Raw genomic sequence first — 27,140 nt, 5'->3', positions numbered from 1 at the left:
TGTTCAGTTGGATGAGTCAACTGATGTCTCCAGTTGTAGTCAACTCATCACATTAGTGAGGTATGTCAATGATGGTGCTGTGAAGGAAGATTTCCTGTTTTGTAAAGATCTGAAAACAAACACAACTGCAAAGGATGTGATGCAGCTGGTGAAAAACTTCTTTGCCAAACATGATTTAGATATCAAAGTCATTGGTTCTGTGTGCACTGACTGGGCACCTGCAATGCTTGGAAATAAATCCAGCTTTTCTGCATTGATGAAAAAGGAGATTCCAGACTTACAAGTTACCCATTGTTTTCTTCATCGGCATGCTTTGTCATCAAAAACGTTGCCTCCAAATTTTAAACTGTAAGTCCTTGATACTTGTGTGAAGATCATAACTGGTTCGGAGGCGTCCATTGAACCATCGCATCTTCAAATCATTTTGTGAGGATCTAGGAAGTGAGCATTCAGTTTTGCTTTTCCACACAGAAGTTCGTTGGTTGTCATGAGGTCGAGCTTTAACCCGCTTCTTTGAACTGCGGGAAGAAATCAAAGTTTTTCTGGAGGAGCATGAACGTGATCTGGTTGGGGCAATGGAATCACAGGAATTTGCCCAAATGCTGGCTTGCTTAGCTGACATTTTCACTCATATGAATGACCTGAGTGTTGCTCTTCAAGGAAAAGGGATAAACATATTGAAGGCTTGTGAAAAGTTGAATGCCTTCAAAAAAAAGTTTTTGGCATCGAAGGATGAAAAGAGGCAGTCTCTCAAATTTTCCTTCACTAGAAGAGATGGTTGATGATGCTGGATCCATAACTCCTGTTGTGCATGAAAAAATTGTGGCTCATTTGGAAATGCTGTCAGAATCATTCGATTGGATATTTTGCTGCTGGAGACCTGAAGATTTCAGAAGAATGGATCATGAATCCATATTCCTACAATTTGGAGAAAATGTCAGATGATGAAGAGCTGAAGGAAGATCTTAATGATTTGTGGACAAATCAAGCTCTTGAAATGCAATTTGAAAGCAAGACTTTGGAGTTTTGGTCTGCAGCACTGGATATGTTTCCAAGACTTGGTAGAAAAGCACTCCGTGTCCTCATTCCATTTGCAACAACGTACTTGTGTGAATCTGGATTCAGTTCTCTTTTGTCAATCAAGACAAAATCTAGGAATCACCTGAATCCACAGGCAGACCTGTGGATCGGAGTCATCAAGAAAGTCCTACATTTTGACAAAATCATGAATGAGAATCAGGAACAAAGAAGTCATTGAATTTTATGTTCACAATTGGGATTGATTTTTACTGTTTACAATTTTTTCTGAATAAATTAGAATCTAATTGCTCAATTTATATTTGTATTTTATGCATTGAGTTAAAAGCTTATTTTTTTAAAGTTCAGTATGTTCGCCCGCAGTATTGTATTTGGTTCAATTTGTGGTTCAAAGATTAGAAATTAGACTTCATCTTCAAATGTGATATTACTTTTGTAGGGGGTGCGAACATTAATCAAACATTTCCTAGGGGTTTGGGGCATAGAAAAGGTTGGGAACCACTGGCGTGGGGTCTTCAACTGCGTCACATCTGATTATTCTGAATGTCTAAGTGTGAAGTTGAGTTCTTGTTGCTTTGTGACAACCCGTCTGTCCGTCCACTAAATTTGAACAAAGCAGCTGAATAATTCTACATTGGTCCTCTCAATCTCCCCACTCTTTCCCAGAATCACTTGTTTCCCCCTTCAAACCCTTGAATTTGTTCTCACTGCATCTTGTCACCCTAATTTTAAAGAATCAGCATCATTCTAAAGGGAGGTTGGGGTAACTGGCTGGCAAGGCAAGTCAAAGACAACATAAAACAAAAGAGAGGTATACAATATAGGAAAATTAGTGGGAAGCTCGAGCATTGCGAAGCTTTTAAAAACAAAAAAGGCAACTAAAAAGCAAAAAGGAGAGAAACATTTAAATATGAAGGTGAGTGAGCCAGTAACGTAAGACAATATCAGACTGCTGAAAAATGACACTGGAGAGGTAGTAATGGGGGATAATGAAATGATGGATGAACTAATGCTTCCAAAGCTCAAAATAATTGATTGCATAAGTATTCACACCTCCCCCCTTAATATGACATCACTGTTGCAGCCAATTGGTTTTAGAAGTCACATGATTAAATTGAGATCTGTTTTTGGAGACCTGTGTGCAGTCAAGGTGTTTCAATTGATTGTAGTAAAAATACACCTGTATCTGGAAGGTACAACTGCTGAGTCAGTATCCTGGCAAAGACTACACCATGAAGACAAAAGAACATTTCAAGCAACTCTGTGCAAAGGTTATTAAAAAGTACAAGTCAGGAGAAGGATACAAGAAAATTTCCAAGTCACTGCATATCCCTCGGAGTACAGTTTCAAAGGTACATTTAATGTCAGAGAAATGTATACAAGATACATCCTGAAATTCTCTTTCACAAACGTCCACAAAAACGGTGCCCCAAATAATGAATGTAGTTAAATGTTAGAATCCCAAAGTCCCTGCCCCAGCTCCTCCCCCACCCACGCAGAGGCAGCAGCGAAGCAACGACCCCCCCACCAGCAAAAAAGCATCTGTACCCCCCACTGAGCACTCGAGCTTGCAGCAAAGCATCAATAAAGACACAGACTTGCAGTACCCCCAAAGACTACTCGTTCACCTGGTAATTCGACATACCACAGGCTTCTCCCCTGCTCCCCCACCCCATAAGTGAGAGGGGAGACATGACAAACAATCCGCTGGTTAACAATGTTAAAAGTCTGTTACGTCGCTTCTGTGCTCTGAGAACTCGGGTCTCTGGGCACGCAGCCAGCTTGCTGCTTTCGATCTTCCGTCTCCCACGACACACCAGTTTCCTGTAGTGGCACCGACTTTGAGACCGCCCACCTCCAGAGCCACAAATTCCTGGAACCCTGAAGGTGCGCTGGTCTTCTAGGCCACATCCTTGGCATATGGAATAGCAGCCAGTTGTGAGACCCCGAGAACAGGTCCCACAAAGAACCTAAGTCAGCTTTTAACTCCAGATCAGGGTCTTCAAAAGAAGCCTGAAAGGAAGCATAGAGATATTAAAGATAGAAATAGAGCTGTTTCCGTAGGTGCAAGCAAAAGAGTTGCTGTTAGGCACCATCGTTCCATCAATCATCAAGAAACAAAAAGAATATGGCATAGCTGTATATCTGCCTAGAGCAGGCAGTCCTCAAAAACTGAGTAACTGAAGAATGGGACTAGTGAGGGATGCCACCAAGAGACCTATGACAACTCTGCAGGGGTTACAAGCTTCAGTGGCAGCTCTAGAAGCGACTGCACATACAACTGTTGCTTGGGCGCTTCACCATTCACAGCTTTATGGGAGAGTGGCAAAGAGAAAAGCCACTGTTGGGAAAAAGACCCACATGAAATCTTGGCTATAGTTTCCAGAAGGAATGTGGGAGACGGATGTTGGCTGGAAGAAGGTTCTGTGATCTGATGAAACCGAAACTGAGCTTTTTGGCTATCAGACTAAATGCTATGTTTAGCATAAACCAAACACTGCACATCATCAAAATCCGTGAAGTGTGGTGGGGGCTGCTTCTCTGCAGCAAGCCCTGGAAGGCTTTTGAAGGTAGAAGGTAAAACGAATGCAGTAAAATACAGGAAAATCCTGGAGGGAAGCCTGATGCAGTCTGCGGATTTGTTTTCCAGCAAGACAATGACCCCAAGCATAAAGCTAAAGTTACACAGTAATGGCTTCAAAACAACAAAGTTAATGTACTGGAGTGGCCAAGTCAGAGTCCAGGCTGTAATCCAATTGAGAATTTGTGACTGGCTTGAAAAGGATTGTTCACTCACAATCCCCATGTGAGCCCCATGCTTGAGCAGTTTTGTAAAGAAGAGTGGGGAAAAATTGCAGTGTCCAGATGTACAAAGCTGTTAGAGACCTGTCCACACACTCAAGGCTGTAATTTCTGCCAAAAGTGTATTTACTAAATACTGACTCAAAGGGGGTGAGTAATTATGCAGTCAATTATTTTGCATTTTTTATATGTGTAATTAATTTAGATCAGTTTGTCAAAATCTGTTTTCACTTTGAGACAGAAGTCTTTTTCTGTTGATCAGTGTCAAAAAAGTCAAATTAAATCCACTGTGATTCATTGTTGTAAAATTTCCAAGGTGGGGGGGATACCTTTTACAAGTACTGTATAAGTACTTGTATTAATTAAGTATTGCAAAAATAGAATTTTTTAAAATATTTATCTACTGAGGTAGTGTTTATGGGTTCAATGTACATTGAAAAACCAGATGGTAGAGGGGAAGAAGCTGTTCTTGAATTGTTGAGTGTGTGCCTTCGGGCTCCTGTACCACCTCCATGATGGTAACAGTGAGAAGCAGGCTTGCCATGTGATGGGGTTCTTAATAATGGATGTCACCTTTTTTTTGAGGCATCGCTCCTTGAAGATGATCTGGACACTGGAGGCTGGTGCCTGTCATAGAGCTGAGTAAATTTACAGCTATCCACAGCTTATTTCGATCCTGTGTAGTAGCCCCCACCCCCATACCAGACCATGCTGTAGTCAGTTAGAGTGCTCTGCATGATATACCAAGTCTCCTTAAACTCCTAATGCTCCTGTGCCACCTTTGTAACTGCATCAGTATGTTGGACCCAGGATAGATCCTCAGAGATGTTGACACCTCGAAACTTGAAAATGCTCACTCTTTACACTTCACAACCTCCAGCCCAGCAGATAGCCAGCTCTAGTGTCTCCTTTCCTGGCAGCCACAACAGGCAATCCCAGGGCATGAGGGCCTGGTCCACTCAACAATCGAGGGCATGCAGCTCCCCCACTATCATATAACCATATAACAACTACAGCACAGAAACAGGCCATCTCGGCCCTTCTAGTCCATGCCGAACACTTACTCTCACCTAGTCCCACTGGCCTGCAATCAGCCCATAACCCTCCATTCCTTTCCTGTCCATATACCTATTCAATTTTACTTCAAATGACAATACCGAACTTGCCTCTACCACTTCTGCTGGAAGCTCGTTCCACACAGCTAGCACTCCCTGAGTAAAGAAATTCCCCCTCGTGTTACCCTTAAACTTTTGCCCCCTAACTCTCAACTCATGTTCTCTTGTTTGAATCTCACCTACTCTCAATGGAAAAAGCCTATCCACGTCAACTCTATCTATTCCCCTCATAATTTTAAATACCTCTATCAAGTCTCCCCTCAATCTTCTACGCTCCAAAGAATAAAGGCCTAACTTGCTCAACCTGTCCCTGTAACTTAGGTGCTGAAACCTAGGTATCATTCTAGTAAATCTTCTCTGTACTCTCTCTATTTTATTGACATCTTTCTTATAATTCGGTGACCAGAACTGTACACAATACTCCAAATTCGGCGTTACCAATGAACCAGTGAAAGCAGCTATATTTCATTAAGAGCTTGAGGAAAATTGGTATGTTCCCAAACGCTAGCAAATTTATGCAGATGTACTGTGGAGAGCATTCTAACTGGTTGCATCACTATCTAATATGAAGGGTCCTCTGCTCTGGAGCAGAAAAGTTGTAAACTCAAGCCAGTTCCATCATTTAAGGATCCCCATCACCCAAGGCATGCCCTCTTCTCATTGTTACCATCAAGGAAAAGGTGCAGGAGCCTAAGGACACACACTTAGCAATTCAGAAGCAACTTCTTCTCCACTATCAGATTTCTGAATGGTAAATGAATCCATGAGCACTTGTTCAGTATTTTTCCTTTTTGCACTAATTTCTTTTGATAAATACTTTAATTTTATTGTTTTTATTGCTTTTATTGCAATGTGCTGCTGCAAAACAACAAATTTCATGACTTCTAGTGATATTAAACCTGATTCGAAGGTACTTGGGAAGCTGAAAGGTCTAAAGGTGGATAAGTCAGCTGGACCAGGGTTATGAAAGGGGTAACTAAAGAGATTACAGAAGCATTAGTAATGATCCTTCAAGAAACGCCATGTTCTTGCATGGTTCCAGAGGAGTGAGAAAATGTAAATGTCACTCCACTCTTTAAGAAGAGGCAGATAAAAGGAAATTGTAGGCCAGTTAGCCATTACTGAAGATGATATTGGAGGCATGTGATATAATAGGCTGAGTCAGCATAGTTTCCTTAAGGGGAAATCTGTTGGAATTCATTGAGGAAATAACAAGCAGGATAGACAAAGGAAAACCAGTGGATGTTGTGTACTTAGATTATCAGAATGTGCTCCACATGAGGCTGCTGAATAAGATTAGAGCCCATATTATTACAGGAAAGATACTGACATAGAGAGAAAATTGGCTGACTGGTAGGAGGCAAAGATTGGGAATTACAGGGTCCTTTCCTTCCTTTCTTTATCAGTTTTTTATTGAGTTTTGAGTAGATAAACATAACAATGATAATGATACAAAGAGATCAGGATTACATTAATAACGGTTAACGTATACAGAAACAGACTCCGAGTAACATGTGTAATCTAAGCCTCCCAATCTCTTAGTAACTAAACATGAAAAAGATTCAAAGAAAAAAGTTTTTTACAAGGAAAAAAAGTCACTCTAAACTAAAACATAAAGATCAAACAAAACAAAACCTGGGCTGCCATGTTTCATTGGTTAAAATTTATTTGTCATTAACTCTGGTCCTCTATACATGAGCAAAAAGTTATTGAGAAGGATTCGGAAAAGGTCAGCTTACATCATATGAAAAATGTTGAATAAATGGCCTCCAAGTTTCTTGAAATTTAACCGAAGGGTCGATAGTGCCACTCCTAATTTTTTCCAAGTTTAAACATGTTATAGTTTGGGAAGTCCTTTCCTGTTAATAAAAGAAAGTCTTACTTTTCATGTTGCAGCCATCAAATTCTAAATTTGTGTATATTTACAAAATACAATTAAGTTGGTCAGTAGAACTATTGAAAATCTTTTCTTTGTACTTTTATCAGTTAAATAAGGGTTCACGTGAATTAACATATCACAGATTTTTGTTTTTATTGCATTTTGGAAAATATCCCAACTTTTCTGGAAATGGGGTTTGTATAAGATCACATTTACTCCAATGAAAAATGTCCCAGCCTATCCAGGTTTGTGTATCTAAAGTCCTCCATTCCCAGTAACATCTTTGTAATTTTTATTGTACTCCTTCTAGTTTAAAAACATCTTTCTAAATAGTAGGCTGACCAGAACTCTGCAGTTTCTCAATGTGGCCTTACCAGTATTGATATAGATTGTGAAATGGCTATGACTCAAGCATTTATCTCAGTGTAACTCTGAGGACATGATCTACTCTGGTTTCTCAATCTAACCACTTCTCAGCATTATTCTCAATTCAGTTTTCTCCCATCCTTGTTAGCCAATCTCTTGTGGAGGACATTATCAAAAATGGTAATCAAAATATATTGACTGGACACCAACTTCCCCATAAATCTCCTAGCCACATCCTCAAAGAGTTTTATAGATTAGTCCAACATAGTCCTTTACTGAAAATAGGAATTGTAATCAGCTCAGCAGTCTCGATGGAGATGTTTACAGTTAGCATTTCATGTCAAAGTCCATTCATCAGTACGAAGATAGAGAAAAAGCAAGCTAATATTTCACATCCGTATTTGCTCTGTTTTAATCCTGTTATTCTTTTGAATAAGTTCTGTTATTTATATTTTCTCTTCCACCTTTGTTCCTTTAAATTGCTGCTTAGCACATCACTAAATTTAATCAGAAACCGGTTTAATATCACTGGGATATGTTGTGAAATGTTTTGTGGCAGCAGTACATTACAATATATAATTTTAAAACTATAAATTACAAAAAGAAATTTATATTAAGTAGGGCAAAAAGAGGGGGGGGAAATGAGATGGTGTACATGGGTTCAGTGTCCATTCAGTGGGGAAGAAGCTGTTCCTAAATGTTAAGTGTGTGTCTTCAGGCACCTGTACCAATGAGAAGAGGCACATCCTTGGTGATGGGGCTCCTTAATGATAGATGCTGTCTTACTGATGTATTCACTTTTGAAATATCCTCAGGAAGGCTAGCGCCCATGATGGAGGACATGCTCTCTTCTCATTGGTACAGGTGCTTGAAGACACACACTTAACTAAGTTTGCAACTTTCTGCGGCTTTTTTTTATATCCTGTGCAGTGGCCCCTCAATACCAGACAATGATGCAACCAATTGGAATGCTCTTCACAGTACATCTGTAGAAAACAGTGAGTTTTTTGGTGACATACCAACTCTCCTCAAGCTCCTTATGAAATATAGCCAGTGTCTTGCCGCCTTAGTAATTGCATCAATATGTTGAGCCCAGGATAGATCTTAAGAGATGTTGACACCCTAAAACTTGAATCTGTTCACTCTTTCCACAGCTAATCACTTGACAAGGACTGGTGTGTACCCTCAACTTGCCATTCTCTTCATTTCAGCCATTTGTGATTATACCTTCAGCAGCCCAGTCTTTGAGCTGTGAACCTACTTCCCTAAACCACTGCTTGTTTTAAGACATTCCCTAAAATCAATCTCTTTGGCCAAATATGTGGCCACCTGCTTTTATTCATATTGTTTATCTGCGAGTCCTATATTTTGCCATTAGCAGCCTGTAACCTCAGTTGTATGGGTCCTGAGCTCTTTGCCCTCCAACTCTTTACCATTCACTTTGATCAGCCTTTAGACCACTTACAAGGTAGCTGTTGGGTGCTAATTATCAAGTTTAATTTGTTGTGCAATAAAAGGCTGTACTGTGTTCAGTTCTGATTACCAGAACATGGGAAAATATTGAGACTGTACAGGCAAGAGTTGCAGGGGAGCCTCAGGTCATTTTGCAGTATTTGAAGCTCAAGGCTTTTAGTTAAGAACATTTGAAAGCACCCATTGAATCTGATTCAACTGTCATTTCAGACACCTCAATCTGGATCATTACAAAATGCTGCATTTAAAACAAAACAGAAATCTCCTCTCCAGCTGTTAAATTTGTGTTGACACTGAAAAGTTTATTTATTACCAAGAACCTTGTATTTGTACAAAGACAAAGAATAGGGTGTTGCACTAGTGAAAGGAGCTTTGCTGTTTGCATGCTCCTGGGCAGACATCTATCTCCTTTACTGTGTCGAGTCCTGCAAGGACAGATGCTGAGACCCTACAGAAGAAGATGGAGAAGTTCACCAGTCCTGCTTTCAAGTCCTAAGTCTTTCCCTTCACACCCTGTGCTATCTCCACTAGTAAATGGCATGTGTAAATGATGATCTGCATGGACATGGCAGGTAGGGTGGGGGAAGCTGAAGCAGCAGTTTCTGTGCTCCAGACCCTACAGAGCCAGCAGTCAGATTTCTACTAGAGTCATTGATAACCTACCAAATCTCCTCCAACTCCTAATGAAATATAGCTGCTGGCATTTGTAATTGCATCAGTATGTTGAATCCACAGTAAATGATTAGAGATGTTGAGAGCCAGGAACTTGAAACTGCTATCCCTTTCCACTGCTGATACTTTGGTGAGGATTGCTGTGTGTTCCCTTGACTACTTCCACTTCCTGAAGTCCTCAATAAATGTCTTAGTCTTACTGATGTTGAGTGCAAGGTTGTTGTTGTGACACCACTCAACCAGTTGATTTATTTTGTCTCATCAGCAAATTTACAGATGACATTTACGTTGCACCTAACCACGCAGTCATGATTGTACGCAGTAGAGAAGCAGGCTAAGCACACATCCTTGAGGTGTACAAGGAGAAGATGTTATTTCTGATCCACATTGACTATGGTCTGCTGAGGAAGTCAAGGATCCGGTTGCATAGGGAGGTACAAAGGCCCAGCTTTTGAAGCTCGTTGATTAGTACTGAGGAGATTATGGTTTTGAATGGTGGTGTAGGCTTAGAGGGCTCATTCCCCCTGTTGTGATTAATGAGCCTGGTAGAATAGACCTAAAGTGTGCTTTTTGAATATTTGCTGCTCCCCAGTGTAAATGCAAATCTATGTTTTATCTTCCACAGGATACAGTGTCTGTGCACAGACCTGGTTTCTATGCTGAGCGTTTTCAACGATTTATGTGCAACACAGTTTTCAAAAAAATACCACGTAAGTATCCAGTTATTATTGCTTTAGATGGCTTGTGTTGAAGATTTCTCATTTCTGAATTCCTTGAAATGAAACACTTCCAGGGCCTTCTGTACTGTCTGCATTTGGTGAGACACAACCTGATGTCACCACAAAGGCGCAGTCATTCTGAATATCTGATAAAAGATTCAGTAAATAATTTGTTTGTAAATGAAGAAAGTTTGGCGGGGAAGATCAGGTCTAGGGACATAAGCATAAAACACTACTTGTGGGATCTATTAATAACTTTGCGAGAAATATTATTCCCCATAGAGCACTGGAAATGTCATTCCCCATTGAGGACTAGGATGGTTATAGCAAATAGAGATGAATTTGAGAATATTGGATATCATTTGGGAAAGGAAGGAATAAAAAGATGTGAGGGGAATAATGCAAACAAAAAATGCTTGGGTCTAGTATTTATCCATCAACCAATATTACTAAAATTGTCCACCTCATATCAATTAACTATTGTATTTTCTAAATTACAGTTGGGATGTTGGGAAGATGTAAAGGGCTGTAAAGAGATGCAATCCTTTACTACTTTTCTGTCTGTTAAATGTTTTTATTGAGTAACCTAGGGGATGGGTCCATTAAGTGCAGGACAGCACCATTTCTGAGAACAGTAGGAAAGGAGATAAGATAGAGCAAGTAGGTGATATCAAGTTTGAGTTTTACCACTTTGTAAATATTAAGTGATAATAGTAGCATGGAGATGGTTTGGGTTCCTAATGTCCCTTTTAGTGCAAGAAGGGTGAGCCAGCATTGAATAGTTTGATCCTTAAATCACTTGGAATGAGTAACCTAAGTAACCAATTGTAGTAATCTCATCTTCCCTTGACTTAAACCACTGAGTGCAGCTCCTTTCCAGGCGCTTTAGCTATTTTTCCAGTGCTTGCCCTCAGTTTTAATCATGTCCTATTTAAGTCTTAAGAAGTCACTTTCCCTGTTTACCCTTCTCCTCAACTCTGTTTTTGTGGGTGCCCCTTCAGTATCCTGGTGCTGATGTTTAACTTTCAGCCACTAGTCCTGATACTTATTCTGTCCATTGCCACTTGACTCCGGGAGCTACGTGTACCTGAAGTATTTATTGCATTCCCTACTTTGCAAAGTGCTTCTCTAGAGGTACCATATCCTTAAGGTGCTGTAGAAGTTCTGAGGCATGTTAATAGTGTACAGGTTGACACTTTAACACCACTCTTGGTACGGCCAGTTTATTCTGTAATCCTGAAATCACAGGCTAAGATACAGAAATCAGAGAATTTCTTCTGTTGCACTCTGAGCTATTCTCAGTAACAATTGCCTGGAAGCCAGTAGATTATTATGAAAGTCTAATTGCCATCTGTGAATAAAGAAAGAAAAGGAAGTCGTGTTGTCACTCGAGTCAAGGTTCTCTATTTTTATGGTGGAATTCAACCTGTTTCCAACCTCAAAACCAAGAAAACAAAATTGTCCAGGCAGTGTGGGCTACTGGTAGGAAGTTATCCTGCATATCCAGTCTGTGTGCTATAGAGGTGGAGAGTGATAAAATAATTATGTACTAAGTATTCGTGTGCTAGTTTGTGCCTTTAATACTATTGCTTTTTTATTAATTTAGTAAAACCTTCCCCGTCAAAGAAAAGCAGGCTCGGTATGACATCAATGAGGCGGCCTACGACAGGTGGCTCTGGGCAGCCACCCTCATCCTTGAATGAGGAAGGTAAAGGCCAGGTGCCTACCAGGGAGATCACTCAAGCAATAATAGAACCAGGTAATTTTTTCAAATTCCTTCATGGCTTAGCCCGCCCTGTCTTGAAAAATGTCTTGCTCAAAAACAGTCACACTCAGCACTATTTCTGTTCTCTTGCATGCCCCTGATCTCATAGTTTTGTGAATGACATCCCAATCAAGGAGAAAATACTAATTATTTTGGAAAGGTGAAGATGATCAAACTTGGTCAAGGTGGCTTGAAGAAAAATAATTATGTTGGTTTGAACTCTGACAATGTGACAGGGAATGTTGATTGAAGGAAACCTGTACATGTAGTACATTCAGATTTTCAAAAGCATTTGACAAAATGCTACATCAGAGGTTGTGCAATGCTTCATCTTGCCAGATTGGAGTCCTGTACTTAAAATTGAATTCTGCAATTTCAGATGGGTTGATTTCTGTCTGTCTCAGTTATCCATTGGGGATACTCACTCAGCTTGTTGGATATTTTCTCCTTTTGCTTTTCCTCATTTCACAACTCCTACATTTTATTTACATTTTCTTTAACTGCTCCCATTCACCCATTGATCAGATCACTTTATTTACAGCATATCGATTTGATCCTCTGAAACATCTTCCTCCTCCCATCCTCCCTGCACCTCAACATGCCTTCTTTTCTGACAGTCTCTTCAACCTGAACCCTAAATTGGTTCTCTTTCTGGATGCAATCTGACTTGTTTTTGATTTGGATTTCCAGCATGTGTAGTTTTTATTTTCAGCGTATTTCCTTCATTCAAGAACGTTAGTGAACCAGCTGAGTTCAGTGACGGTCAAATGGTTTCCTGGTCACCAAACTGAGATTCACTGTTCTCAATTCTTGATTTGTTTGTTACTTAAATTTAAATTTCCCAACTTCCTTGGTGATATTTGAACTCTCAGCCTTAATGCTTGATGCTTATTCACTGACAGGTTAATTGTGCTGTAGCAGCCACTGAGATGAGGCTGATAACACTTGTATTTGTCTGAATAAAAGAGGAAGAATGGGGAAGTAAGAGCAGTTTGACTCTCACTGTCCTCTGGGTTCTTTCTGCTCAAGGTAGCACTAATTTATGACATTGTTTGTCTTTTATTTCAGGAGCATATCAAGGTCGGCCTGACATCCTACCCAGGACCCCACCCCTTGATGAGGCTGCTAGTGATTCAGCTGCCACAACTTTGTCCAGTTCTTCCCTTGCTGAACCTGGAGCGCTGGATGGCACAGGAACTAATTCCCCAGATACAAGGTCAATTCTTGTTGGAATTACACACTGTAGAAAGAGGTGGTTTGGCCCTTTTGTGTCTGTGCTAGATACCTGCCCTGTTCTTTCACCATAATCCCATAAGTAGTGATTATCGGAATATTTTCCTAAGGTCAGCATCCGACAGTCAAAGGTCATTCCTGACCAGCCTTACACTTCATAAAAGTTACACAAATTTCAGTTTGTGTTCTTGCATCGGTTTATCATCATGTATTCATTGACCTACCTCACTTTGCAGTCCAGCGATGCTGGTTTTAAAATATTTACTGCTTCGTTGGCAGCTCTTCCAAAATCTGCCTGAACCCTGGCCCCTGGACTCGCTTCTGGCTTTCCTCGTCCATCTTCTTAAAACTACTTCTTGTTGGATTCTATGTTTTAATCCGAGGTTCTTTCAGAAGCCAGGAAAGAGACACAAAAGTTTTTGCTTCACAGTCGTTTTATTAGGGGTTGATAGAACAAAGGAAAAATTGAAACGGACAGTGATAGAGGTCTGCTAAGCAAAGGGATATAGAAACAAAAGGATCTAAAAGGATAGCACCCAGCATGGAGCAGCTTTTATACTATTCCATTCAAATTTGTAGATGAGAGCTAACCAATGAGATACCTCTTATTCAAATAATGCAGAACAAAGAGGCTTCCAGAACTTTCCAGAATTATATTCTGTATAACCACTAGGGCAACACACTGAACTTGCATATACATACTAAGGGCACCAGAAGCATATTAAGCCATTGCTTGTATATAAATAATTATATAATATACAAGCAGGTAATTGTTAAACTGCAAAGGAAATTACAATTAAACATTCAGTTCCAGCACCCTTGAGCTTTTAGTGGTGACGTGGTCTGATTTCCCAATGTGAGTCACTGGAGAATTCTGCCTGACCTTGGGTATTTTTGTGACGTTAAGAATCCAGTATAATTGCGAAAGGATTTGTGTAACTCAATGTCTGGTTTATAATGAGTACAGACCTTGGAACCTGTTCTTGTTGCAGGCCTATAGGATTGGACGAGCACACCACTGATGAGACTGAACAGCATCCAAATGAACTAGTTGCCAGCAGCGTAGAAAGGTGAGAGTACAAGGGTAGAACAAGACTGATGCCATGGTACATTGTGGAGCATCAAACCTGAATAGGGAGAAAGCTCAGCCAAACGTGGCAATATCTACAGTTGCTGGACTGTATTGCTGATGGTGCAACTATTATTTCTCCTGTGCAATTAGGATTGGAGAGATGGGGTGCTCCAAGTTTTACAAATGGATTGAAATAGTTAACCTATCTGTCTCTTGATGGTATTTGCCTATTGTTTGAATGGTTGATGCGTGACGTTGATGAGATAATGGAAGATCCAATCTCCCACCATTGTCTTGGGATTTTGGTGATTTGGGTGTTATGTCTGTGTTGAAATTGCTCTTTTGATGGCGATATCTATTTTTAATGCCTTCATTTGCTTGGGAGTAATTACCAAAAATTCACTACCTCTTTCTGCTTCAAGGTGTTATGGGTTTAACAGCACTGGTCCTGGCATGGCAAACTCCTGGTTTTGAGGATAGTTAAAATCTGCCTGTATCGTTAGTGTAATTTAGCAGGTGATCCCATTAATCATGCCGAGTAAAATTTAGAGGGGGCTTGACATGAAGATTCCTCCTAGCTGGTGAACTTAACCAGGACAGTTTGGTGTAAGGTGAGACATTTAGGACAAGGTTCCGCATGGGAGGTTTGTCAAGAAGATTCAGTTGTTCAGCATTCAAGATGAGGTAGTAAATTGGACTAGACATTGGCTTTGTTGGTGAAGCCAGAGAGTGGTAGTAGATGGTGGCCTCACAGACTGACTAGTGGAGTGCTGCAGGGATTGGTGCTGGGTCAGTTGTTCTTTATCATCTATATCAATGATCTGCATAATAATGTGGTTAACTGGATCAGCAAATTTGTAGGTGACACCAAGAATGGGGGATGCAGTAGAGAGCGAGGGAAGACCATCATGGCTTTCAACAGGATCTGAACCAGCAGGAAAATTAGACTGAAAAATGGCAGATGGAATTTAATGCAGAAAACTGGGAGGTGTTGCATCTCAGTAGAACCAACTGGAATAGGTCTTGCAGTCAACGGTAGGGCACTGAGGAGTGCAGTAGAAAGAACAAAGATCTGAGGATATACATCCACAATTCATTGGAAGTGGCTTCACCAGTTGATAGGGTTATAAAGAAAGCTTTTGGCACTATGACCTTCATAAATCGAGTATTCAGTACAGGAGATGAAATATTATGTTGAAGTTGTATAAGACAGTGAAGCCTAATTTGGAGTGTTGGTGCAGGTTTGGTCACCTATCTACCGGAAAGATGTAAATAAGGTTGAAAGAGTACAGAGAAAATTCAGGAGGACCTGAATTATTAGGCAAGATTGAATAGGTTAGGACTTTTTTCCTTAGAACATAGAAGTTTGAGGGGAGATTTGATAGACGTATACAAAATTAGGAGGGGTATAGATAGGGTAAATGGAATCAGGCTTTTTCCACTGAGGTTGGGTGGGACTACAACGAGAGGTACGGGTTAAGGGTGGAAGGTGAAAAGTTTAAGTGGATACTTCACTCGGAGGACCGTGAAAGTGTGGAACAAGCTGCAAGCACAAGTGGTACATACAAGCTCAATTTCAACATTTAAGACAAGTTTTGGTAGATACATGGGTATGGAGGGCAACGATACCAATGCAGTTGATGGAATTAAGCAGTTTAAATATCTTGGTGGACTGGATGGGCCGAAGGACCTGTTTCTCTGCTGTACTTTTGTATGACTGTATGATAGATGAGAAATTTCTTGGAGAGAAACATGCATTCACTCCCTTCACTTGGGGAGCTGTGCTCATCACTTATAGAGCAATTCTTGGAAAAGGAGTCAATGGGGTTCAAAAATGGGAGTGAATTGAAGTAAAGGGTCAAAGTAAATTTTCCAAAGTTGGGTCCTTGTGCCCTGAGACCAGAACTGGGTCCAAACTGCTCCTTTAAATTCCAGCCTTCCCCCAGAAGAGCCTGTCTGTGCAAAGGGCACTGAGGTAGAGTGCTGTCACTATCTGGTGTCAGCACAGTACATAGCCCTGCCAGTAGCTATTTCAGTGGGGTGGGCACTTTCTCATAGCTTTACCTACATGGTGAGATTTCTGCATTCGCACTTTGAGATCCAGCTTCTATTTCACACTGACTACAGTCTTTAGTGTTGCTAACATCAGGTAGGGTCAGCTCTTAAACTGGTCCTATTATTCCAGCCTTCATGTAGAAAGAATGGAATCTTGAAGGGATTTATTGCCTGTCTTTCTTCTTCCTCCACTTCTTCACTCCCTCCTCCCCTTCCACAGTATACCTCCAATTATTTCAGAGCCAGCCTCGGGGACCCCTCTTTCAGAGCTCTCTGTTGCGTCAAAAGCAGAGGAAGGCAACCGGTGTCATGACACACTGTTAGAAACTGAAATCTGCTTCGTAAGTACCATGGTGGAGTTGAATGGAGAGGGTGGCTGGCTTTAGCAGTGAGGTGAGGGGCTGCTTCCTGACATAGGCTTTTCAGAGAGCAACTGTTCATTAGCAGACAACAGAATTGTTTGGTTTTGAGCGCCTGTGCACTGCAAGTAGCTGGATCCCAAATGAAAGGGAGATTGGTCCTTTACTGGGTGACATTTTCATCTTCATTTAAAAGTTAACAAAGCTTTAGAATTGGATCTCCTAAAGTTGGTCAAAATTTCCCACTCCTTCCCATTGCACAAACTGTACTTTACTCATATCATCATGGTCATCTTGCTGTTTCTCAGCTTTGGAAGTTGTATTCTTGTAATGTTCTACTTGCAAAATCCACTTATCCAAGCTCCCACATTTGTTGACAGTCATTTCATTAATGACCTATAAAGAGTTGCAGCATCACTTACGAACGGACATGGTCCACTCAGTCACTCAAATTCCCAATGCCAGTTAAGTTCATTGCTGATCAAATTGTGACCCTACCTTGCATTCCCCAGTAATCCTTATCATGAATTTTAAAATGTAGCAAGCCACAGCTTCCACCAATCTTTGAGGAAGTATCCCAAAAGTCTTGCAATCTTAAGAGAAAAAATTATTATCTTACTTTTAAGTAATGAACCCCCACCACCCAGTTCTACTTCATTCCACAAGAGAACTAGAACAGTACAACTCAGCAGGACCTTCAGCCATGCTGTCAGTGCTGACCATGGTGACAAGTTAAGCTGAGGGAACTCAGCAGGTCAGGCAACATCTGTCTATAGAAATGAATAAACAGTTGACGTCTTGGTCCAAGACCCTTCATCAGGACTGGAAAGGAAGGGGGAAGTGGCTGGAGCAATAAAGTGGTGGGAGGGAAAGCAGAACAAGATAGAAAGTGATAGATGATGCAGGAAAGTGGGTGAAGTAAGAAACTGGGAGGTGATAGAGTAATGGGGACCAGAGTGGGAAGTGGGAGGAGGGAAAAATTCCCAGAAGTTGAAGAAATCAAAGTTCATGTTGGAGGCTAATCAGATGGAATATGAAGTGTTGCTCCGCCAACCTGAGGGTGGCTGATCTCTTAAAGCTATCTGCCTGCACATGATCCATATTCACCCATTCCCTGTATGTTCAGGTCCTTGTCTAAATGTCGCTTAAGCATCACTATTCCCTACTTGCTGGCACCTACATCTCTTGTTGGTATATTTTTTTTAAAACTGAAAAACATACCTTTCACATCCTTTAAACTTCCCCTCTCACCTTTAAGCTATGTTCTTTGGTATCTGACATGTCTACGCTAACTACACCTCTATTGCAAGACCATAAGACAGCAAAATTAGGCCACTCACCCCCATTGACTCTGCTCCACCATTCCATCATGGCTGATTTATTATCCCTCTCAATCCCATTTGCCTGCCTTCTCCCCATAACCTTTGATGCCTTGACTAATACAGGCAGTAGAGGTGACCTCAGTAAATATATTTAAGGCAAGGTTGCATGGATTTTTGTACAGTAGGGGAATTGAGGGCAGGTTGGTGGAAATGAGTCCATGGTTAGATCAACCTTATTGAATGATGGAGCAGGCGCGATGGGCCAGATGGCCTACTCCTGCTCCTATTTCTTGTGTTCTATGTAGTCAAGAACCTATCAACCTCCACTTTAAATGTACTCTGTGACTTGGTCTCCACAGCACAGATAACCTTCCATGTTTTCCCTCAGCCTCTGACGCTGCAGCAAAAACAATCCATGTATGTCAATCTCTCCTTATAACTAATACACTCTAATCCAGGCAACCCTCTCCAAAACCTTCACATCCTCTCTGTAAGGGAGCAATCAGAACTGCCTAACCATAATTACTTCATCAAGACCTCTCAGCATCTTGTGTTTCAATCAGTACTTGCTCATTCTTCTAAACTCCAGAGAATGTAAACATAGCCTCTCCCAATATTTTCTCAACAGGCATCTCGTCAAGACTGGTTATTTATCAAATACATCTTCACTAACTGCTTACAATATATTGACATCTTTCTTTAAATGAAACCATCACTATATACAGTTTTACAGATATGATCTTATCTAGGCCCCGTGTAACTGGTGTAACCTATCTACATCTTTCTTGCAGTCAGTTTATCTTCTGGTCAGTTATTGAAGAAATTGGTGAAATACAGTGACCTGTATATCCATCCACAGGTCTTGCTGACTCCACCATTGGAACCTGGGCCTTCAGCAGCTCTCCCGTCCCTGGCCTTTATGTCCCCACAGTCTTGGGTATTCCCTCATGAAAGGATTGGAGCAGAGGATTTCTCTGCCCTTGTCCACATAGCATTTGTCATCTCTTTCCCCCTCTGCACCATACTGTACCCCAAAAATTCCTGAGCTATTACGCTGAGGCAGTTGGTGTTTATCTGGATGTACTGTAGCTGAAGCCTTAAAGTTGGAGCGTTGCAGTGGGTGAAGGGGTGCTGAGAAATCCCAATCTGTCAGCTATAAATATTTGACAGGTGGGAATGCACGGATAATCTTTCTTCATTCAAGAGTAAGTCTTTAACTTGTCTCCAGCAGGGTGGTTGAGGTTGAGAATAGTGGAAAGTTTTAAGAGCAGTTTGCACTAACTGGGTTTGGAAGGGACTTGTGTAGGGCATAAAATCACCACAGACATGTAAATACTCTCTTCTGTACAAGCTAAACCTAACTGTCTGTCCTTGTGCATTGAATCTGTTAAATGACAGCAGGTTTTAGGAGAACACAAGCTTCAGATTTGTTTTATATTCCAAAGATGTGGAGAATTTAATTTGTAGTCTTGGGAATGACCTCTTGGTTACCCAATGGGTCCCCATTCTGTGTTTTGATTGGTGAATAACTCATTATGTATTCACTGTTCAATGCAATTGACTAAGTGGATTGTATTTTTGTGTTTTATTGGTATTTTCAACCATGTATTATTCTTCTTTGTCCCTAACCTGACGTGGCAGTCACCCTCTTGTCGTCCATCTACATTCTTGGCATTTTACAATGCATTGCATTGATAAATATCTAGATGTGTAACAACAGTCTTGCTTCTCTTTTTAAACTAACTAGAAAGTAATGTCAGAATGATAATCCTTTGTGGTTCTGCAATGTTACAATGCATGTTATGTGTGGTATTGTCTGCATAAACTCTGTGACTTCCTCAATAATGAATGAAAAGATGACTTCCTAATTGTGACCTTGCTGATGCTTATAAATTGCCTTAACATCTAACTATTCTTCTCTCTGCTGCTTTCCATGCTGCCCTTTTTTCTTTTTGGTGGTTTGCCTCGCTGTGCTAACTCTGCACCAGTTCTTGGAGGGAAGGTATTGGATTTGCTCATCACCCATACTTCCCCGGCCCCCATGTCTTCCAAAGCCTCCAGAGGCTAATAGCAAGGATGTCAAAGTAAGTTTTCTCCTGTAAAACTCCACCCTGATGTAGAGTTGCTCCATTTGGGCTGTCCCCTTCCAATCCCACTTCCCACCCTCCCTCTCCCAACATCCATTTTCAGCTGGTCACCATGTTGGGAAATTGCTTATAGTCTGGGCAATGTCATTTCAAAGATTTTGAGCAAGTATCTGCTTGCTGTGCAGCTGCCTTCCCTTGGATGAAGCATTCCATTAGGGCGAGGATTGAGAGGTCCCTTGGCCACCATTCCATACACTAACACCATTGCCCTAGCCATCACTCCTTGTTCAAAGCCCATTAACGCAGAGCCCAATCCACTGCTTATACGTCTTCATTTAAAGTCTTTGCATTTCTGCATGGCAAAATTCCGTAGCACATGCAACACCTGCAGCCTCTAATCATACACCCTCTTTAAAAGTTTACCAAAGCATTTTTTGAGGAACTCTCGATGAACTGAACTGTAAATGTAAATATGACAGGTAACCCAAAAGCTTGTGCAGAGAGGGAATTTCATGGAGCATTGTAAAAGAGTCAAAAGGTTTAAGCAGGAAATCCCAGGGCAGCAGTTACAATTGGCAGTGGAGATCCTGGTGATCTGGAGACCAGAGTTATAGAGCTCATTTTCCTTAAATGGTCCATTGTGGGTTATTGGGTGAAGGGCAGTGAGTCATGGCAGTAGTTACTGAAGGGTGTTTGGTGAAAAGCAGTTTTATTCCATTTACTAGGAATTGATGAACTATTGAAATGTGTAATTTAAAAGACAGGTTAATAGCATCTTAACCTCTGCCTTCAGTATGTGTCTTGGTGTTGGCAGGTGATGTGTGTAGACTGCAAATAAGTGTTCTGTCTGGGGTTATTGCTAGACACTTCAGGGAAATGAAGCACTGTGGAGTTACTGTCTTTATTTTGGCAGGTGGGGTAGAAATGCCCTTTTCTGATAAACTAATTCTCTTATTTATTCTGTTTCAGTGATCTGGATGGAGTATGAACTACATCTAATAATTCCCATCTGCCTGGGTCAGTTCTTCTTATATATCGCAGCAAGTGCCCAGAAACTACAGAACTAAGGGAGGCTTTAAAGGACACTTCTAATGGGGGAGGTGAGATTATACACAGCACCCCCTACCTTCCTGGCCTTGATGCCAGTCAGAGCAGCCTTGGCACCATGTGCTCTTGTTGCTAAAGCAGGCAGCTCAGCTTTAGGGTTGGGGGTAGCAGTGTGCAAGAATTCTTTGTATAAGCAGTTTAATTCCTTTTTCCAGATGCTGGTGAAGGATTGCTTGGGACATTTTGCTCCTTACTAATTGAACAAAGGAAGGAGCCAAGATTTATTACTCTGCTGGGTTACCCCTGCCAAAAATCTCTTCTTTTCCTGTTCAAATGTCTATATTAGACACTTTTTTAACCCCACAGTCCCCTACTGCCTTATTTTACAGACGTGTGTGTATGTGCATTTTCCTGAATTAATATTTATGGACATCATATTTAAAAAACTTTTTCAGTTGTTGAGCCAGAGAGAAATTTGCCTTTAGAAGACTTTTAATAGTTCCTTTTTGTTAAATGGAAAAGGAAATTGTTGGGTGCCTGAAAACGAAAGAGTGGACATTGTGGAATCCAGTGTATTTTCCTACATGTACTGACTTGCCGCAGTATTCTCGATTATATATGCAAAAGTTGTAAAACCTTTTGGACTGTGTTGGTGCCAATTTGTCTTGTGAAGGAATTATCTTGTTGCCGCTATCAAATAATTTTCACGCTGGCCTGCCAGCTGTTTGCCGCAAGCCATCCAGCACTGAGAAGCAATTAATCTCTCCTCTCCCCCACCCCCACCCCAGCCCAGGGTGCTCAAGCGTGTTACATATAGATTTAGTTATTAATGGGCTAGTGTCGTGGCCATCTGTGAAAGAATACTGAACTTCAGGTGCTGTTATTGTGGCCAAGGTTTCAAACCAGCACCTTGTTATTTTAAAGGGCAGAGTGGAGGACCTGGGATTTGACCTAAGTTGAGACCTTCCTCTTCCTTGGCTGCAGGTAAACACCTAGCTGTAAAGCAGCAGCTGATTGATCATCCTTTCTGCACTGAGTGGAAGGGATATTGTGGAGCCCACTGATGTATTCTGAACGTGAAGGAGCTGCTGTTGGGTAAACTAGCTGTCGTAACTATTCTGTACTCAAAATCTTAGCAACCTCCTGCGTGGTGTTGATTCCAGTATGGTGCCAGGTCCTGCTTCTGTGCCATTATTTATCGTCGGGTGCAGGGGTGGTAACTGGTTGCAGGAGTGTGACTCTTTTTGCTTTTATTGTCAACAGAATCACAGTTTAACCTCATGGTCGCTGGACTTTCATAACTGAACTGGCTTGTGAAAAGTCTAAACTTGAATCAGGTTAATTAGATGAAGACCATTTCCAGTCCATTCTAGAATCCTTGTTAAACTGATGTGCTGGTCCACCAGGGTTTGCCGAGACTGGCCTCTGGCCATCAGGTCTCCACAAACTGATCATAGTTTGCTCCAGAGTGGTCATTTGGCAATCACCTGAAACACTGGAATATGGGTTTTTAGTCCTGGCCTGGGACTCTTTTTGAGCTTTACCTGGCTGGCTAGTCACCTGGCCAGTATGGTGTTGGCAGGAGGCTCAAGATGTCTGCCAAACCTCAGCTACAGTAGCATGGAGAAGGTAGCAAAACCGGCAACAGGCTAGGTATTTTCTTGAAGACCAATGTATAGATGGCAGTTGTCCCTCACATTTTAAATTATTCCAAAGGGCGCACACATGCTGGGGTTTTGACACATTTACATCTCAGTTCCTCAGTCAGACTCACACTTGCACTTTGTAGTGTGATAGAGTTGCTATTCAAACTTGTGGAATGTGAGGATTTAGATCAGGCAACTCTGGCCCATATGCATTTCTTGATCAAACACTTTGAGCACAAAAGGGAGTGTTGATTTGGTATTACTTGCCCTTCATCACAGTGTTGCTGTTGGGATCTGGCGATGCAAAAATAGTCTGTTACAATTTCCTACAATATTTCAGTGACTTCACAGATCTGAGACATCCCAGCGATGCAGGGTTGAGAGTTTGGCTAATCTTACTGGGTTAGCAGTAGCATTTAACTGTTCCTTTGGGGTGCCTGATATGTTTTCTAGTATTGCCTTTTCCCAGATGCTCTATCAGTATTTTGGGGGAGCTAGTGTAGGCATGATGGGCTGAATGGCCCCTGTAATACAGCATTCCATAAACTGTGAACTCTGCCTAGTCCTAACACGTGGCACCAAATTGTAGCCACTGGTATACAAGTTGTGCAGAGTGCCTTTGCAGTTTAGATTACAGAGGAAGCTGTGTTGCCTCTCTGGCTATGCACTGGAGGAGTGGTTTGGCATAAGGACACCTTCACAACTCAGAACGTTCTATCCACTTTATGAATGTAACAAACTCCAGTGATGGTGTTGGTTATGAATGTTTTACTTTAACACTTGTGTATTTCTTCTGTCTGGGATGTTTTAGATATTTGACAGCTGTTGAGAATTATCTTTTTCACCCAGTTAATGAGAAGAGGGGGAGGTTTTCATCTCCAGCTCAGATTGATGTCAGCTCTCTACTCGGAAGGTATTGTGATGTGTCAATGTGGAACACTAGAGTTAATTGCAGCTAAGTAAATCTGGAGTTCTGAGATTTTGCAGAAGGTGCTATTACTAATGGAATGGTGATTGGGGGTACTCAACCTGACACCTGACCACCACCTTGCCGGGAATGGAGAAAGGGACTCTGTTTCTCACCTCCATGTGAAAAGTCCTAGTTTGTGAGCTATGGATGAAATATATCAATAACACAAGTCAGTGGGGAGCTTTTGGAATATTTGTCAGAGCCAGGGTCTGAACCTGACAACCCTGCTGGATAGGGTTCTAATTCAGCCCTGCAAGTAAGCTCTGAAATGTAGATTCTTCCTTTTCCCTTGTCATTACCAAACTTGGCTTCTGCTGGGCAGGCTGGAGAGAAGAAATGATCAGTATGCACCTGAATTCAAGGGGGAAAAGGGTCATTCTTGTTCAGTATCCAATGTCTAAGCTAACCTGGAGGAGGAGGGAAGCATTGGTCAGGGGCCGTAACTGTGGGGCCCTCTTTCGTTTCACAGTGAATGTTGCAGCGGTGGTGCCCGTGTGGCTCGAGGAATAGTGCCTCTAAGTAACAGAAAATTGTCTTTGACTTGGGCCAGTATGTGGCTTCCTTCATTCTTTCCGCCACCCAATTCCTCTACAGTGAGACAACAGCAAAGCATATTTAATTTGTACTGTTTGTTTAGTTTTTGAACATTGAAATATCTAACTTTTCATCAACTTTGTATCTATCTGTATATAAATGGAAAGTTTACCAAATATTTGTGTCTGCGTGACTTTAATGGGGATACAACAAACTGGAGTACTTTAGAGTGAAGTTGCCAAAGAAAATGAGGCCTCTGAATTCAGTAAAAGTTCATTATTTTAAGGTGGTGTTGGGAGCAGCAAAGGGCTATTTCTCCCATTGCTCCGTACTTATGCACGTGCTGTCTCTTTTTCCATCATCCTCTCAGAGTCATAGAGTAATAGAGCACAGAAATAGACCCTTTGGTTTAACTCAGCTATGACAGCCATGATGCACTACAAGCTAGTCCATTATCCATATAAAACCCCTCCTATCCAAATATCTTTAAATGTTGCTATTATAGCTGCTCCAACCACTTCCTCTGGCAACTCAGTCCATGTATGCATATTTGCCCTCTCAGTAAAGCCATTGTCCTTTGGGATCTTTTCAAACCCCTTCCAATCTCCTCGCTCCCCAATCGTTCAACAGTTGAATGGACTGATTGCCTTCATTGCAAGCATATCAGTGCTCAAAAATCCTGCAAGTTTGTTCTAGCTCTGGTGATATTGAATCTGGGGTACTTGGAGAAATAGATTCTTCATAGTCAAATTCAAATAAGGAGGTGCTTGAAAATTGGATCAGATAACGTGACTAAGAGAGGGACAAAACTAACATCTAAATGCTCCAAGTTACTGTTGAAGGAGAGAGAACTTCATAGCAATTGTCCAAGGTGAAATTATGGACAGGTCATCCAGTGAAGCTTTATGTGTGGAGCTGAGACTTAATAGGATGATCACCCTGTTGGGATTGTACTGTAGACCTCCGAATGGGCAATGGGAACTAGAGGAAACAATATGCAGGTAAATGGCAGAAAGTTGTAAGGGTAATAGGATGTCATTGTACTGTACATAATTTTTAACTTTCCTAATGTAGAATGGGGCTGCCATGGAGCAAAGGGTTTAGATAGAGTGAAGTTTAAGTGTGTTCAGGAAAGTTTCCTTGAGCAGTGTGTAGTCAATAGTATGGGTTGAAATTTGTTTAATGTGAATAGCATTAAGAATAAGAGTGAGCTTGGATCAGTACATGGGATTGTGATATTGCAGCCATTGTCAATATGGTGTTGCAAAGCCTGGAATGATTGCTTGATATTCTGGGGTTTAGATGTTTCAAAAGGCACAAGAAGGGGAGTAAAAGAGGTAAGGAAGTGGCATTACTAATCAGGGATAGTATCACAGCTGCAGAAAGGGAGGACATCCTGGAGGAATTGTCGTGATGTAAAAATTTTTACTCATGTATGTGAAGGATGTAAGAAATAGTCAATTCATTCAAATTCACTGAGTCAGTGTGGTTGGAAGTCAGAAAAAGGAAGGGAGCAGCCGCTATTGGGAGTATTCTGTAGACCCTCATCTCTCTCCCCCTCTCTTCTCCCCCCCCCCCCACCAGACAGGAACAAAGCAGGAAGCAGGTTTTGGAAAGGTGCAAATTTCTATGGTTGTTGTCATGGGTGACCTCAACTTCTCTAATAATTGATTGGCACCTCCTTAGTGCAAAAGATTTGGATGAACCAAAATTTGTTAGGTGTGTCCATGAATTCCTGACTCAATATGTGGACAGGCTGACCAAGGAAAGGCCATGCTGGATCCAGTACTAGGCAATGAACCTGCTCAGGTGTCAAATCTCTTGGTAGGTGAGCATTTCAGAGACTGTGACCACAACTTCCTGACCTTTAGAATTGGCTTAGACAAGGATAGGAGGAGACATTGTGGTTAAAGTATTTAACTGGGAGGAGGCTAATTATGAGGGTATTAGGCAGGAACTTGGGAGTATAAATTGGGAGCAGATGTTCTCAAAGAACACAGAAATGTGGAGGTTGTTTAGGAGCCACATGCATGGTGTTCGAGGTAGCTTAGTCTGGGATGGAGAGGATGGTCACATGAAGTAACATTGGTTGACAATAGAGGTGGAGCATTTAGTCAAGAGTAAGAAGGAAACATACTTAAGAGTTAGGAAACAAAAGTCAGGCAAAGGTCTTGAGAATTATAAGTTGGCCAGGAAGGGCCTTAGAGCCTGAGGGGGCATGAGAAGGCTTTGGCAAGTAATATTAAGGAAAATTCCAAGGCATTCTACATGTATGTGAAGCACAGGAGATAACTAGAGTGAGGGTAGGACTGATCGGGCATAGAGGGAAACATGCCTTGAAGTGGAGGAGGTGACAGCTTTCCTTAATGAATACTTTGCTTCAGTGTTCACTGGAGAGAGGGACCTTGATGACTGAGGTCAGTGTAAAACAGGCTAATATCGAGGTTAGAAACGTAGTGTTGAAGCTTGTGAGAAACATTATAATAGATGTATCTCTGAGCCAAATAAGATATACCCCTGGTTACTGGGGGAAGCAAGAAAAGAGACTGCTGCACCTCTGACAATGATTGTTACATCCTCCCTGGCCATAAGTGTGGTACCAGTAGTTTGGAGGATGGCAAATGTTCCTTTGTTCAAGAAGGGTAATATGATAATCCTGAGAATTTTAGGCCAGTGAGTCTAACATCAACAAACTATGGCAGAGGATTCTTAGTGACAGGATTTACAAGCCTTTGGAGAAGCATAGTCTTGTTAGTGATGGTCAACATGGCTTTGTGAAGTACAGACTGTGCCTCTGAGTAAATAAATTGATGTAGATTGTTTGATGTGGTATATATGATTTGATTAATGTTTGGCAAGGTTCTCCATGTTGGATCATCCAGAAAGTCAGGAGGATTCGGAATTGGCTTTTCCACAGAAAGCTGAGAGGGTGGTTGTCGATGAAGGGTGTTGTGCCTGAAGGTCTGTACCTAGTGTTTCTAAGTGA

General features: G+C 41.4%; 1 protein-coding gene across 4 annotated transcripts in view; it reads left to right on the top strand.

The window, feature by feature from the left end:
- LOC140735882 (phosphatidylinositol 4-phosphate 5-kinase type-1 alpha-like) overlaps nucleotides 1–24,330 on the top strand; it is a 94,142-nt gene extending 69,812 nt beyond the window's left edge. For 2 of the 4 annotated variants that reach the window (XM_073061454.1, XM_073061453.1), the window contains 7 exons: nucleotides 9,971–10,055; nucleotides 11,671–11,823; nucleotides 12,898–13,045; nucleotides 14,055–14,132; nucleotides 16,410–16,530; nucleotides 19,859–19,954; nucleotides 20,927–24,330. In XM_073061454.1, coding sequence (XP_072917555.1) covers nucleotides 9,971–10,055; nucleotides 11,671–11,823; nucleotides 12,898–13,045; nucleotides 14,055–14,132; nucleotides 16,410–16,530; nucleotides 19,859–19,954; nucleotides 20,927–20,929 — 684 coding nt within the window. In that variant the 3' untranslated portion in view covers nucleotides 20,930–24,330. The remainder of the gene's footprint in view (nucleotides 1–9,970; nucleotides 10,056–11,670; nucleotides 11,824–12,897; nucleotides 13,046–14,054; nucleotides 14,133–16,409; nucleotides 16,531–19,858; nucleotides 19,955–20,926) is intronic. The other 2 variants (XM_073061455.1, XM_073061456.1) reach the window with 2 other exon arrangements.
- Nucleotides 24,331–27,140: the final 2,810 nt, after the last annotated feature.

This window comes from Hemitrygon akajei, chromosome 11 (genome assembly GCF_048418815.1).
Source record: "Hemitrygon akajei chromosome 11, sHemAka1.3, whole genome shotgun sequence".
NCBI lineage: Eukaryota > Metazoa > Chordata > Chondrichthyes > Myliobatiformes > Dasyatidae > Hemitrygon > Hemitrygon akajei.
Note: the sequence above shows the minus strand (reverse complement) of the source record. Positions and strands in the feature narration are given on the sequence as shown.